This window comes from Bombyx mandarina, chromosome 08 (assembly GCF_030267445.1).
Source record: "Bombyx mandarina strain Sakado chromosome 08, ASM3026744v2".
Lineage (NCBI taxonomy): Eukaryota > Metazoa > Arthropoda > Insecta > Lepidoptera > Bombycidae > Bombyx > Bombyx mandarina.
Genome location: NC_143215.1, coordinates 3120967 through 3137476, shown reverse-complemented (window position 1 = coordinate 3137476; position 16510 = coordinate 3120967). Strand labels below are relative to the sequence as shown.

Sequence of the window (16510 nt, the reverse complement as noted above, 5' to 3'; positions counted from 1 at the left end):
CAATGTTCAACTTTTTTGCAATCCAACTTCAAATATTTTTATTCTGCCTAGGCAAAGCAGGTGATTTAAACATTTAGATTTTTAATGATTTGACCCGTAGTTCCTTAAGATAGCACCCAATTACTAGGCTGCAAGGCTTTTCTGTTTGTCTCATTCAAATACACTAAAGGTTCATTTAAAGTCACTTGGACACGCGTAAAAATCTTTTTGACGTGACAACGTCTTATAATTAGATGGAGCCGGTTGCACGCACGAAAAAGCATGACTCATGCGGCGTTACCTAGCTACGAGGCGTTCCCCAATGACGTGGCTAAACTGGCAATAAATTTCTCCAATTATTTGACGACAACAAAGACGCGATCATGGAACGCCGTAGTCAATTCGAGTCTAATTTGAACATTGAAAACGTCTTGAGAGAAATTGAAGCGTCACGATTAATTCAATAGTGATTTCCATTTACCTCCTTCTCTATATCCATACAAAATATCTATCAAACGAATAAAATTAAAATTTTCTTTTGAAAAATGAAACCATTCCATCAGTATTTTCTTATGACGTTGTCACGTTCAACTATCGACAGTAAAACGACTTTACAGAGACAACCGATTTTTTTCTTTTGTTTGCGAATGCCTTTCCTCCTGTATATGTTTTCATACGTACATATGTACGTTTGAAAATTCGAATTAAAAAATGGTGATGTTATTTTTGGTTTTTCTGCGATAACTATTACCTAACAAATTCTAGATGAGTTTTTTGGCGGAAACAATCCGGTACAGAGCTAAAAATATGATGCTCCTCACAATGTGTATTTTTGTTATATTACTTTTTTGGCACACGTTTTGAAATTCTACTTAGACTGAAATTAATATGAAAGACGTTTCGTCCGTAAAAATAAACGGATGATGTAAAAAAAACACTGGAAGAAACATAAAAAGTCCCTACCTACATTATGGCATGAGGCAATGGATAAACCTAATACTCGAGATATAGCCTAAAAAGGGTTGACGTCAGTCAGGCGGTCAGTCGTAAATAAAGCTCATGCCAATTCTCTATCTATCATGATAAGAGGACGTGCTTTGCTGATTTGGGAGAATGCAGGAAGAAGTAGATTAATATTTCATTCGAATTGCCCACTTGATTATCAGCTTTGTATGTCTTTAAATATATAAAAGTTGAATTGTGGATGGAATTTGAAGGAAATCTTCGCATTGGCGTTGCGGATGATCCAGTGTGAGGTCTGGTAAAGATCGGTCAGGAAAGCGAACGGATTTAACCGGCAGCTGTATCACGTATTTCGCAGACAATTAGCAGAAGACAAATATTGTGCAAATATTGCTGTCAACTGTCCATTTCGTATTACGGACTTACAACAAAAAAGCAGATCGCGGACCATCACTAGTGCTGCCTCTGCAGAGCGATTTGTGAAACTTTAGTGCATTCTTTTCCATACAACTAACAACAACTGGCCTAAAGTCGGTATTACGGATGCTTTTGTTTGCCACACAACAGCAGATATTTAGCAATTTCGTTTGTCAAATTTGCGACACCTTTTGTATCTGGTGCTGAATTGTTGCTAACTATCTGCAAGTGTAAAATTTGTGAAATTAAATTATTTTAACTTGATTTAGGTAAGTGTAATTGGTTTAGATCTTTATTTGTGTTTGTGTTTTCCATAGTATTAACATTAAATACCACGCTGGGCAATTTAAGTACATTAATAATGTTGAGGTTATAAAGTTTATTTTTTACAAATTAATATTTCTTCTAGGTATGTACTATGGACAGAGCCCAAATAATGGGGCTTTGGAGTCTAAGGAAATTAGGTCGGATACATACGAATCAGTGCGTTTGCGACGCTGTCTTCGGGATCAAGCCTGACCCCTTAATCTATCGGAAAGTTTGTTCAGAACACATTACAGAATTTCGAAACATCAATATTTACAATTGTGCTCTGAATTAAAGCCGTTAATAACCTAGATCATCAAGACGAACAAGAATAGAAAGTAAAATGCAAGGTACTTATATATATTCAATTTAACATTATAATATATTATGTGTAAATAATGAAGAAAATAAAAGATTCACAAAATCTTGTCTTCAAAAGTAGCATTGTTTTTTTGATTTCAGATTTATTCTTAACTAAATGTTTTAAATAACTTGTTTATACAGGTGTTAACAGCATTGCAAAATTTCATACCAGAAACCTGTGGGAATGAGCTTTTTGCAATTTGAGTTAAACTGTAGTAAATCCAATAGGGAAGTGGCTATGGCATTAAACAATCTTCCAGTTTTATTGAAACATTTAAAGTTTCTGCAAACAGTACAATGGGTCACAAGTTATTATAATGGGTAAGTTAAATAATAATCTTATAGTATAGAGCACAAGAGTTCCACTGATTTTACAATTTCCACGAGTCAATCATATAATAATATATCAGTTATATTCTTGAAGCTTTATAACTATAGCTATATTTAGCTATATATAGCTAGCTATATTTTAAACAGAGTTCTGAGAAATGTTAAGTCCTGGTGAAACTGGAAAGGCCTTCAGGCCACCATTAATCTTTCCTACATAGTTTTTTTTTAATTCAAAATTTGTCTTATTTTTATAGTACATAGATATTTGAACAATAATAATTTTGTGATTGAAAACATAATAGTAAATAAATTTCTTTTCATTATAGGTTTTACAATAAATTTGGCTTTCCTGGGGTTTCGGGGTGTATAGATGGCACTCATTTGCACTTATCAGATCTTCTGTATATGAAGAAAGGTTTTAGAACCGCAAGCATTATCATTTTAAGAATGTGCAAATAGTAAGTATTTTGCTGAAGCCTATCATTCACAATAACAAACATTTGATAGTACTTATCTAAAGAATTAAATTTTTCAGATATGTGATAATGATCTTAACATTTTTAGTATTAATGCAACATTTCATGATACATTTGTCTGGCTTATCACAACCGAATATGCCTATGCAGGACCTGCACCATAATAGTGAAAAAGTTTGGTTTTTAGGCAAGTAAAACATCATGAGCTCTGTCTCAGTAACCTGACTACAAAATAATACTCAATCTAAAAGTATATTTAAAACTGGGAAGGCAGTTAATATATAGTACTATAGTAATGTTTATTGTCATACCAGGAACACTGTTGACCATTGTGAGTATTGAAAGGCGGTTGGAGATGCTTGTTGGTACATAGAGTACTGCATTATGATCATCATATGATGGCCAAGACCATAATTGTTAGCTTGTATTGCATAACATGGCAAACACACATGGGTTTCCAGTGCCCTAACTCTCTGACGAAGATGCTGAAATTGATGTTTCTTATCAAATTCATAACATTGTATTTTTTGGGAGAGAAGAGGAAACACAGCACTTAGCACCATGTCAACATTCAAGGGTGGTTCAATTGGATTGTGGAGAACAGACATTAAATTTAGTCTCAACCTTTGTATTCTAGTAATTTTATGTAGTTATTTTTAAAACTGCTGTTCTTAATTATGTGAACTGAGAGGGCAAGAATAGCCTAATTATTTCTGCCTATAATTTTTTAATTGTGCTTAGTGGAAATATACATATTTCCTTAACATTTTTGTGTTTATAGTAAAGGATGGATTCATAACTATTTGAAAGCAAAATTGTGAGGTTGTTTTATTAAGACAATGTTTTAATCTGTCGTGCTCAATTTGTTCTGTATCATTTTATCTTTATGCTAACCCCGTTTGTATGTTGTGTTGTTATATATATTATTGTATATACTGCTGTTTTAAATAATGGAATAGAATGAATAACAAATCGACTAGTAATTCATAATTCTTCTAGATTTTGTTGGATACTTACATGAATATTACTTACAAAATGAAAAACATAATTCATAATTTAGACAAAATGTTGATCAACCACCACTGATTTTTGTTCATTGTGATAATAATAATAATATAAATATTTAACTGGTCCCGTGATAAGTTTGTAAAGAACTTGTGTTACAGGTACCAGATAACGGAAATAAATGTAGGATTTTTATTATACACATACACATACATATATTTAATATACATCCATAACCCTGGAAAAGACATTTATATTTATCATACAAATATCTTCCCTTGGCGGAATTCGAACCCGCGACCCCCTTGTGTAGCGACCATGTCACTTACCACTACACCAGACGGCCGTTAGATAAGTTTGATAATAATTTTTTTTGTGTAATTTTGTTTTATTTGAATAATAATTCTTAAATTAGGAAATCGTAGTTTGTTTGTAATACATGTCCAACTTCTTGCCGGATGAAATTGAAGCCACAATTGAAATATAATATCGACTGCCGATAACTTCAAAGAAACATAACTGAACTTGGGGCCGAGGTAAGTAGGATGATAGTAAGGTGATAGCTCTATAACCCTATAGACTAGAAGCAGAACATGCCGAATACTGCGAGTACAAAATATACAATGAAGCTAAATACTGGTATTCTACTGGTGGTAGGACCACTTGTGAGTCCGCACGAGTAGGTACAACCACTCCGCCTATTTCTACCGTGAAGCTGTAATGCGTTTCGTTTTGAAGGGTAGAGCAGCCGTTGTAACTATACTGAGACCTTAGAACTTATATCTCAAGGTGGGTGGCGCATTTACGTTGTAGATGGCTATGGGCTCCAGTAACCACTTAACACCAGGTGGGCTGTAAGTTCGTCCACCCATCTTAGCAATAAAAAAATAAATAGTGATTTTGAAATGCTAAGTTGAGAGTAGTTTTATTAGCGTAAAATATACTCATTAGTGTCATAAAATTTACTGTAGTACCAGCCTAAAGTAAAACGTATATATTTGGATTTGCTTGACTATTGTAACAAGCGCTATTTCGTTTTTATGGTAATATAAACTATTATGGACTTGGCTAAAATTAAAACAAAATTGAACTTATTATTTTAAACAAGGTTTTTGCCGATATTGGTCAATTCCTTGAATTTTTTTATATATCTCAGCTGGAAGATGCGTGGCCTCTGCCTGCGTACGAGCAGCCTCTGCTGAAATGAAAGCTGCATGAGCCAGTGGTTCGCCTTAGTTTCCATTTTCTCCTCTTTCTACAACTACAGCTCACGATGTGTCTACTCTTCTTTGTTGTCCGCTATAGTCTAGATAATATAATGATTGATTAACATTCTTACTGCCGTGAGTGAGTGCAAAGAGTACCTGGTTAATGAATAAAAATAACTTACTAAATATCGGCCTGATATTTGCAATGAAGCTTCTCTTAAGATGGCTTCGTCGACGAAAAACTGGGCTAATTATAAAAATAAATATTTATTTATTGTCTTAAAATATTAGATTCATTTGTTTAAAAATAATATAGAACATTAAGTTAATGTCTGACATGCAGTTTCCTATTCACGTCATATTGCCCATGACCTTGGGTGAACATTATTATGAATAGTCTGCACAGCTTTTATTTCCCTTCAAGCTGTGAAAGACTGCACTATATTTCTGGTATTCAAATCAAAGCCTACTCTTGCCAAGTCAAACAAATCCACTATCTATTACTTGATAAAGAAAAGCAGCATCTCTCCTAGAATATCATCGACTGGTTGTTCTAGCGTTGTCGGCCTCATGTCGGCGTAAGATGGATCTGTTGTACACTTTATTATTGATAAAACCATAAAACTAACTCATTTATTCTAGAATTTACTATTTAATTTGAAATCTTACTGAACCAGTGCTAGAATCCCGCAGGCAGCTATCAATAAATCCAATGAAACACGTATTTGACATATATACATGGAAGACTTCCATGATTAAGGATTCATTCATCTTTTATTTAAAATCAAATTAGCAAATATTCTGAAATCGTTGGTGGTAGGGCGTTTGATTAACCCGCAAGACCACCATTCCGCCCATTTCTACCGCGAAGCAGTAATGCGTTGCAATTTGAAGAATGGGGCAGCCGTTTTGGTATACAGTTGAAACTCAGACCTCGTTTCTAAAAATGGGGGCGGCATTCACGTTGTGAGGTCTATACCACTTAACACTAGATGGGTTGTGAGCTTATGTACCTACTTACTTAATTGATAATGAAATTAATAAATTAGGCTATAATTTTGATCCATTCTTTTTTAAAATAGGTTCGTAACGTAAACAACTATCTGATTACAAATTATCAAACGATTACAAAAAAAAATGTTATCAGTGTTTGACACGACACAATTACATTTTTATAGCTATTATTCAAAATAAAGCAAAAATTATTATTAGATCACTTATTTTTAGTAACGCTTCATCCAAAAGAACAGAATTAGCAGCTCTCACTTGGCGTTTCAAACGTGAATTCCACTTAAACATTTTGAAATGTTTATATGTAACGCGCTTTTATAAATTCATTTGCCGGTTTGTTCAGCAAAAAAAAAAAGTAATGTGGCTTTTTAGTGCCAATTATTGCTACCCGATTGCGACTGGCGCTAGTTGTATGACAAAAAACTGCAGTAAGCGGTAAGCGAACAATCGCGGTACGTGATACGAAATAATTTGACGTTTTGCGATCGGTCGCGACGCGTCTGCACAACATCTGCAAAATTGTGGCTGTCGCAAATTTTTACGTGATCAGGGGGCGGTTTTAAATTGTAACAGTCACTCAACTCAATAGGATGCGTGATTACATCACAAGAAAAATAGGACAGGTGTTAGGCAAGAACGTTAGCAGTCGCCGACCAGCGTTGGCGACTGTCAATACGCATCACGCGTGTGTATTGACAATTGACAGTCGCATTAGTCACGGTTAGGGGCGTGGTTTACGTAGATGTCACTTCCTTCAAGTCTAAACCAATTAAAAACACAGAGGTTATGCATTTTTGTTCTACAGTGAAATCACTTTTAAGGTTTAATATCACGTTTGTTATTATATTATTTCGGATGTTTAGAATACTTTACAGCTTGCGTGACCGCGAGCGAATTACGTTTTTTTGAAATTCGAAAAAAAAAAAACTATCGTAAACAAAAAAAATAAACTGCATATCTCTATTTATTACTAAGAAGTTTGTTACGTTACATAAACTCTTTTACATTTTACCGTATTTCCGTGTGCTCTCGTATGTCACAATGACGTCACAGGTTTATTTTAAGCGGACGCGGACGCATGTCTAACGAACCGATGGGTTTATGTTCGAGATTTATTTTTTTAAGAATACATCAGACGGTTTGGTTTCTATATACTTTCATTTAGTACCTCCTACATTTTACAATCCTCAACAATTTTAAAACACTATGATCGTAAAATATAGCATTTTTGATATATATTTGATTGTAATCGAACTTAGAAAAAAAATCAGTTAATATTTCTTGGCTAAATTTTTATAGTGTCATGTGGCACTTCAAACGATAATTTTCTATATTTGATGACACAATAACAAGATTATTTGTGAAATTACCAATATAGTAGTGTATTCTTAAAAAAAATTTGACGCAGTATGTGGCTTAGTACAAATGTATGCGCAGCGTCACGCTTACCTGACAAGCACGGACGGATAGTATGTGTCCGGCCTTATTCAGCTCACAGTAACTTCAGCCAAAATCAATAATGTGCTCAAATATACACAGGTCACAGGGCTACCGTGATTTAACGCCTTATAAAATGTATTTATTAAAACTGAAAAAAGAAAATATAATTGTGGACTTATTTATTTAAAACGAATTATTTGAATGTGAAAATGATGAATTTGAAAGTTTGCATATTTCAAACATATCATATTTTGGTGTTTGAAAAATCGTCAAATAAGGAATTATAAATATGTACATAGTTAGCAGTAGGTATTATTTTACTAGCGATGCGTTGTGTTTTAACAGAGTAATGTGCATATAAATTGCATCACAAAACGATTGGGCATTATAAATGTTTGCCATTTTGGTTTGTTAACTGTGTGCTTAGTGCGAGTTTCTTAACGTTCTCGAGAGCGTAAAAGTTAACCCAATTTTGTGTGCAGTTGGAACAGCGCCCCTAGCGGCAAACGTACGCGAACGATCCCATTCCATAAAAATATTAGCTAACTTTTACGCTGTCGAGAACGTTAAAAAACTCGCACTAGACTAAGAATACTGATAGTCAAATTAATGTTTTAAATCTCTTGAAAGCACATTATGAATTCATTACATTCTAGCGGACTTTGTTACACTATGGTTAAAACCTTTGGACGTTTTGCCATTTGAACGAAATCTGTATTTTTTTTCCTACCTATTCGCTAGCGACGCGCGAACGGGTGTGTGTATAAATGCTATATTATTATATTTGAAATTACTTCCTGGTGTAGTTTCCACATGAAATTTCAGTAAAATAATTTTCGTCATATACAGAATTAGACATAAGGAAGGATCTGATTCTACAAATTATTTCTTCAACATGTATTTCGAGAAACGTCCTTTAGATTAACGGAAAGAATCAATTGACAGCCCTAATTCTTTAACTTGTATTTTTTTTGAGAAGTCACAAATATTAGCATAAGATCGATTGACGCAAACCGATGATGACTGAATTCTATTTTAATATATTATGTGTAAAACGTGATGTTTATTTTTTTTTAAATTGTTTTGAAAGTTTCTCTATTAATTTGTGTAAATAAATTTAGACATAAAACTTAGTTGACAGATGAAATATTCATATATGTTTTTTAATTATTATTTCTAAATAAAAATTGTGCGATTTTGTGTGATCTTAGGACATTTTGTATCTATATATGATTTTAAGAACCTCAATCTATAATTCATAGACAGACAACTTCCACGATGAAAAAACATGATCTTGCAATAAAAATGAAACGCGGCAAATTTAATCCGAAAAAAATTACCTTCGTAAAAGGTATTTACGCGTGTTGGTGCCGCCATTTTGTTCATATTTTGTGTCGCAGAAACAATAGTCCGAATTTCGACCTCATGTCTCAAGAAGCTAAAATTCAATTTAAGGTATTTATTTACCTTGAGAACCTAGTGGGTCGTGCTAGTCTGAAATCAAAATCAAATGGCAACATTTTTTGTTTTTTAATTTTTTTATGTGACTTCGAGCTCACAGCCCACTTGGTGTTAAGTGATTACTGGAGCCCATAGATATATACAACGTAAATGCGCCACCCACCTTGAAATATGAGTTCTAAGGTCTCAGTTTTAACAGTACAACGGCTGCCCTACCCTCCAAATCGAAACGCATTACTGCTTCACGGCAGAAATAGGCAGGGTGTTGGTGCCAAGAGGTTCTACCACCAGTACACCAGTTGTTCAAAGAATGAAATTAACATTTGAAAGTTATCACGCTAAGATTCAATAAAACGTGGCCTTGTTCTGTTTTCAAAAGAAGTATAACTAAATAATGAGAGCTTAGTTTAAATAATGCATGTTAGTTTTTTGATAATATTATCAGTTCAGGAATAGCTAACCTCTTTTTAAATTAAGTCGTAATTAATAATGAGACGTATTTATTTAAAATTAAGGCTTAGTATTTACGTCATTGAAGGTTACACTGTAGTTTTTATTTGACGTTTTAAAATATATTATTCAAGTAACCTACAAAGCATATATTATTTCATTATTTTCGTTTGAGTTTTGATAAATAGCGGCGAAACTAGTTCATAATCTTAGGGCTACTCTTATTACATCGAATAAAATTAAAGCCATAGATTACGTCAACTCATATTGTCTTTGGTGTTTATCGAAAAGTTTCGACCCATCTTAATGTGTCATATGTAGTTGATTTATTTAAACAATTGTATGATATTTGTATGATAATTGAGTATCTCTTACCGCAACGCTAAAAAGCCGATTGGCATACTCAACAAGGGTAATAAATACCTACCGTTCAACTTTTTTTTAAATTTTGTTTTTATTTTGTCCACAGGCGGGCTTGGAACTCGGCACTGGGTTACGTTCATGCTGTTTCTCGGAATGGCAAACGCTTACATCATGAGGACGAACATGTCGGTCGCCATCGTTGCTATGGTCAACCACACAGCTCTTACTGTCATCGCTGAAGAGATAGACACTGAATGCGGCCCAGTCAATCCTAACAAAACCAGCGTGAGTATTTAGGATTAATTCTTTTTTTTAAGACTTTGGATTCTAAAGTCATAAAGCCAATAAGCCGCCGGCTAATAAAACTTTAATTTGTTCGTCTAACTCGTGTTATCAATAATAATTTTGTTAATGCAAAAACAACATTGATAAATTTTCGTCTTTATTGGATTTTGCTTAAGTACCTCTACTTAAATCCATAATCCATACTAAATATCTACTTCACTAATTAAACAAAATATGATATCACAAAAAAAAGCAAGATACTATTACCATGAGGTATACCTAATGATATTGTAATATCCGATTGAAGTGTACCTTGATAACATAGTTAGTACAAGTACAATGGCGTGTATATAACCAATTTAAAGATAAGATTACAGTTAGAAACTTCGATCATTGTGACGTAATCTGTACTGCCAACACTATATAACATTTAAATACAACGATCCCAAAAAGAGCTATGGGCAGGGCTGTAATTTCACAGTGATCTAAAGATGAGAACTGAATACATAGTAGAAGAACTCAAGTCACCGACTGCTGAAATTATTGGCAAAAGTCAAAAAGTCAATTTCGTTCTATTCCACTTTGGATATTTAAGGGGAAAATACTAAATGCCATGTACATAACGGCCGTCTGGTGTAGTGGTAAGTGACATGGTCACTACACAAGGGGGTCGCGGGTTCGAATCCCGCCAAGGGAAGATATTTGTATGATAAATAGAAGATGTATTTTCCAGGGTTATGGATGTATATTAAATATATGTATGTGTATAATAAAAATCTTACATTTATATCCGTTATCTGGTACCTGTAACATAAGTTCTTTACGAACTTACCACGGGACCAGTTAACGTGGCGTGATTGTTAGTAAATATATTTATAATTACTAGTCAAGCCCGGCTTTGCTGGTCGAGTTGAATTTTACCAAATCGCTACTGAACTTCATAGCATCACTCGCTAGGCCAGTGAGAAATTTAAGCGAAATCGGTCCAACCTTTTCGGAGTCTACAGGGAACACCTATACATACACACACACGCCGACTTTAATATATATGTATTTAGATTACAGGGCTTGGGGAAATTGGCTCAAAGTTCAACCGAAGTTAAATGGTTACTCGAGTCTTTTGCATAGGGACTATAATCACACCAAGCATAAGCTTGACAGTATAAACTGTCAAATTTCATTACTAAATCCTATAATTATTCGCAGTTCACTGTCTTCAATGTTTATCTTCAACGTTTACCAATGTGTTCACATTTGTGTAGCATAATGTTGTAGGTGCTATAAGAATCCTTTATTGCTAATCAATGATCCTATTCTGCTCATTGGACAATCCAGTCTTATATTTAATAAACGCGTCTCAGAAAATGACGCTCGTCGCTTAACATTCCGAATCTGACGCGCGTGTTCAATTCTAAGTCTAATTCTTTTATTCTCCTTCATTGTACTCAGTATAGTATGTACAAGTACTTTTTTTAATTTTTTTTTCTTTTTCCGTCCCAGGGACTTATGATAGTTCGCTTTGACACTTTCTACGCTTAGAAACGTCGGACTAACAAATAAATTTGATTAAACTCGCTACAGATAATATATTTTAAGAAATATACATAAAGCCTCTTTTTTTCATGACAGGTGGTCTCAACCCAAGACGGCGACTACGCGTGGGACTCTTCATTACAAGGCTATATTTTATCGTCGTTTTTCTACGGTTATGTCATCACACAAATTCCTTTCGGGATTCTGTCGAAGAGGTTCGTTTCGTTCTATTTAAAACTTAAAACTTTTATTTTACAAATTGTATATTTCGCAATTTATTATTGTTGTATATTCGAATCCAAATTTTAAAGGTTTTTTATTACGCCAATTCTAATTTGACAACCACTGTCCTTCTCAATTAACTTAAAACTAAATTGGATATCGTATCAAAGAAAAGTTACGAATTTAGAAATAATGAATTAAGCTTAATTCGAAAATATTTTAATACATTGGTATTTTATAATTTAAACTCTTTTACTCTCCTAAAAAGTAACCTAAATGTATGTTAAGCAACAATCTAAATGTACTTAATGGCACTTAAAATAGGTTCGGAGCTCGCTTGTTCCTCGGAGTGGGTATGCTGATAAACTCGGTGTTCGGTCTGCTAGTGCCGGTCGCCGCCGAAGCTGGGTACGGATGGCTCATCGTCGTCAGGTTCATACAAGGGCTGGGAGAGGTGAGTGGACGGATTTGTCAGATGTGTGAAGGATATCTTATTTAACAATGGCTAGTTATCATCAATATTTGTAATTTCAATTGTGTTTTCAATAGCGAAATTTAGATTGCAATCCAGATTAGATCTAGGTACTACTTGTACGATTTAGCTAATATGTACTATAATGATTGATATTTTTTTTGTGCATCAATAAAGTAATAAAATAATAATAATAATAATAAATTACTTTAAAATGGTTGTAACTTTAAAGCAAAATTTACATTTGTAGCGCCCGAGACCTAATAAGTTCAACCATACTTCATCTGCATATTAAAACTGGAGACGACCTTTATTTATCTGCTTAAAGACTATAAGACTCTAATATCTCCAAGTCTGTGGAGCTGTATTGCTCGTTTAGTCAATAATAATGAAAAAAGCATTTAATAGTAGGAGGCAAAGTGAAGCATATTTTTTGTTGCGTAGCTACATATTTGATTTTCTTTTTGTTGTACACAGGGGCCCATCGTGCCGTGCACTCACGCTATGCTAGCCAAGTGGGTGCCGCCGAATGAGAGAAGTAGAATGGGAGCTGCCGTATATGCCGGTTGGTATTTCAAAATTATTTAATGACTATTGTGTTCAAGAAAACCTACCATATTTACTGGTGGTAGAATCTCTTGTGAGTCCGCAAGGGTCGGTACCACTACCCTGCCTATTTCAGCCGTGAAGCAGTAATGCGTTTTGGTTTTAAGGTTGGGGCAGCCGTTGTAACTATACTGAGACCTTAGAACTCATATCTCAAGATGGGTGGCGTCATTTACGTTGTAGATGTCTGTGAGCTCGCCCACCCATCTAAGCAATAAAAAAAGTTTTAGAGCATCGTATTGCTCAACAGGTGCTCAGTTCGGTACGGTTATATCTATGCCGCTGTCCGGTCTGCTGTCGGCGTATGGCTTCGCCGGCGGCTGGCCCTCGATCTTCTACGTGTTCGGCATGATCGGTACGGTCTGGTGCCTCGCGTTCCTGTTCTTCGTATCCGAGGACCCCGAACAGTGTCCCCGGATCAAGGAGACCGAGAAGAAGTACATCGTCAGCTCGCTTTGGGGTGCCGCCGGATCTAGCGTGAGTACTGTCTATTTATTTATAACTTCATATACTAGAAAGTATAAAGGCGGACTTAATGCCATAGGCATTCTCTAATAGTCTTCCTTAGGGGACTACCTTAATTAGGAAGTCGAGGTAAAAAAAAAAGATGTATTGGCCAGTGGCGGATTTGCAGTCTCGGCCGCCCTAGGCCCCAAGCCATTAGCCGCCCCTTTCTCAGCATCCACCATATAGACTACATAATGAAATTACTTTATTGCCAACTTTTATCTAAATAGATGTAGAAATTTAATATTATAATAAGTTTTAGTAGATAAGAAATTTATAATAAGTTTTTTGACACGATTGGGGCCGCTCCTTAATCTGGCCGGACTAGGCCTTAGGGTAAATCTGCCTCTGGTATTGGCACATTCTTGCGTCTCGTTCTCATATGCTTTTGTTAACAATCTTTTATTAATATTAAATTTATAAAATACGCTCGTTTAAATTACAAACTAGTTTCTATAAGCACTCAAAATTAGATTTTAGAAAAGCAACTTATCACAACATAAATCATTAAACGTCCATATACCTTTATCTACCTTATTAAACGTAATGTAGGTATGTAAATGATGCCTATAAAACATTAGACCTTGAGACATGAGATTAAAGTCTGAATTGCATTAAATAATTAACTTTAAACAGGGTAACACCGGAATTAACTAGCCGGATTAGTTCACTACTTCAATTATGCTTTTATTTATTTATTGCTTAGATGGGTGGACCAGCTCACAGCCCACCTGGTGCTAAGTGGTTACTGGAGCCCATAGACATCTATAAAATGCGCCACCCACCTTGAGACATAAGTTCTAAGGTCTCAGTATAATCACAACCGCTGCCCCTAACCTGCAAACCGAAACGCATTACTGCTTCACGGCAGAAACAGGCAGGGCGGTGGTGGACCCGTGTGGACTCGTAAGAGGTCCTATCACCAGTAATTATTACGCAAATAATAATTTTGCGGGTATTGATTTTTATTACATACACGATGTTATTCCTGCTAATGGTACTAAGCTGAGGTCGGTATTAGTGATGACTTAAGCCAGAAAATAACCAAGAAAACAAATAAATAGAGTAAGATCTTGTCTAACTAGACATTGGATTACATGTACACATTATAATTTATCTTATTACAGTCGCCACCCATACCCTGGGGCAAGATTCTTACTTCGATGCCGTTCTGGGCGATTATGTTGGCCCACATCGGACAGAACTACGGCTATGAGACTCTGCTCACTGAACTGCCAACATTTATGAGACAAGTTCTGCACTTCTCCATCAAAGATGTAAGTAAATGCTTTTGTCAAATAACTTTGTTGACATTTGTGGAACCCACAGACACAGTCCACTGAATTTCTCGCCGGATCTTGTCAGTAGGTCGCGATTCCGATCCGGTTTTAGACTATGCGAAGCATTGTTCTTGCTAGGGCTAGTGTTAGCATATTGGGTCACATCAGGTTGAGCCCGTGAGCTCACCTACCCGTCCGCTCGTAGATGGAATAGCATCTTACCAGCGAATCGGTAGTGAAAAAGAAACATTCATAGAGGCCGCAAAAAGTTTGACAAGAATCTAAATATTGGCACTGCGAATTTTTTGGTATTTCTGAACAGGCAAAGGCAAAGACAACCACTATGTCTTTTCATTTGGAACAATGACTAAATTAATTCAAATGGCTCCATTTTAAAACAGATTGGAAGTTTTGCACATTAAACGCTTAAATATTTAATTTGACAAAATTAGCTTGATAATAATGTTATTATGATATTCTAGTGGCCAAACAGTAAATTTTGAAATTTCTTTAACATTATTACTTATATAGGCAATGAAAAGTTTATCTTCAAATCATGACGTATGAAGCTCATGAATTAAGATGGATGTGACCAAATAGTACTAATCTTATAGTTGGTCTATTTTCAGTTTTCAGTTTCAATTCAACAAATGATCCAAACTTAGCGTGCCGTAATTCATATTTTGTCGCGAGGTTGAGTTCATTTGCGGTCAATTGAACAATTGTCGGTCTGAATCATTGCTCAATAACTAGATTTCCGCCGAATTTGAACCTAATCTAACTAGAAATAGCTTTGAATTTCATTTGCCAACACACCTTCGAACTTGTAACGTTAATTGCCTTAAATATACCGCATACATGTTTTTATTTAATTATCACTGATTCGACGTCAGCAATTTTGTTTTAAATCGTGCCTTGGATGATTGCCGATGCGCTAAAACAGCTAAATAAATTTCTGCTTAGTTTAAAGACGGTTTCAATTCGCATTGATTGTGATATTTTGTTGTCTTTAATAATATTGCTATATTGATACCATAGGTAGTAATACTAATTTCTTTTAACTGTATTCGGAATTGAGTATTTCAATCTTCGATAAATCATTATTATTAAATAGAACGGAAATTTCACTCGCGTTAAATTTAAAATTCTGAAAAAACACGTTACATTTTTTCCAGGTTATAAAGAGTTGCTTCTGTCACTCAGTTGTCAATAAACTGTCAGTCGATTTGCAGATCCGATTTTTTTTCCTACCTATACTGATGGTCTAGAGAGACCATATCAGCGTCACCGGGCGTAGGTGAGCTCACGAGGCTCAAACCTGATGACGTTGCTAACACGAACCCTAGCACGAGCAGTGCTTTGCAGAATCTACCACCGGGTCGGAAACGAGACCCACTGAGAAGATCCGGCGAGAAACTCAGTGGGCTGTGTCTGAGGGTTAATTTACTCGCCGAGCCCTTCGTCGCAAGCGACGGGTTCGACGGGAACGATGACCGGGAGCAAGATCCGATGGCCCGTAAAACACGAACCAAAAAGCTTATTTTCGTATAACGGATATACCCGGCTTTCTCCTGTTGATGATGTTTTGTTTACCATGTCTATTTTCGTGCGAAATTTAATCTAAATCCAATTTTTATATGTTTGCGTCAAAAATACTTACAATACTAGTAAAAGATAGATTTTAGTACCCATATTAGTACAGATTAATTTGAACGCTTAGCTAGGGCCGCGATAATCGTTTAGACATTGACCGCAAGATGGCTTGATGAGTTCAAAACTATAGTTTATCAAATCAAATAAATAAAAAAAAAACAACATAAATGAAAGTACATA

General features: G+C 35.1%; 1 protein-coding gene and 2 long non-coding RNA genes across 5 annotated transcripts in view; 2 read left to right on the top strand and 1 right to left on the bottom strand.

Moving 5' to 3' along the window:
* Nucleotides 1-16510, top strand: part of Picot (putative inorganic phosphate cotransporter protein picot) — a 99250-nt gene that overhangs the window by 77389 nt on the left and 5351 nt on the right. For both annotated transcript variants that reach the window (XM_089729429.1, XM_089729428.1), the window contains exons 2-7: nt 9879-10057; nt 11687-11805; nt 12137-12266; nt 12762-12849; nt 13141-13367; nt 14525-14674. In XM_089729429.1, the coding sequence (XP_089585555.1) occupies nt 9879-10057; nt 11687-11805; nt 12137-12266; nt 12762-12849; nt 13141-13367; nt 14525-14674 (893 nt within the window). The remainder of the gene's footprint in view (nt 1-9878; nt 10058-11686; nt 11806-12136; nt 12267-12761; nt 12850-13140; nt 13368-14524; nt 14675-16510) is intronic.
* On the top strand, nt 1432-4258 carry LOC149502431 (uncharacterized). 2 transcript variants are annotated; one of them, XR_016323471.1, is made up of 5 exons: nt 1437-1628; nt 1769-2015; nt 2170-2349; nt 2685-2816; nt 2894-4258. It is a non-coding gene; the product is annotated as an uncharacterized LOC149502431 (long non-coding RNA). The 2 variants fall into 2 exon arrangements; XR_016323470.1 differs by having other exon boundaries at nt 1432-1628; nt 2685-4258.
* LOC149502430 (uncharacterized) lies at nt 2092-5564 on the bottom strand. The gene is made up of 2 exons (XR_016323472.1): nt 5230-5564; nt 2092-5145 (listed from the first exon to the last, which is right to left on the bottom strand). It is a non-coding gene; the product is annotated as an uncharacterized LOC149502430 (long non-coding RNA).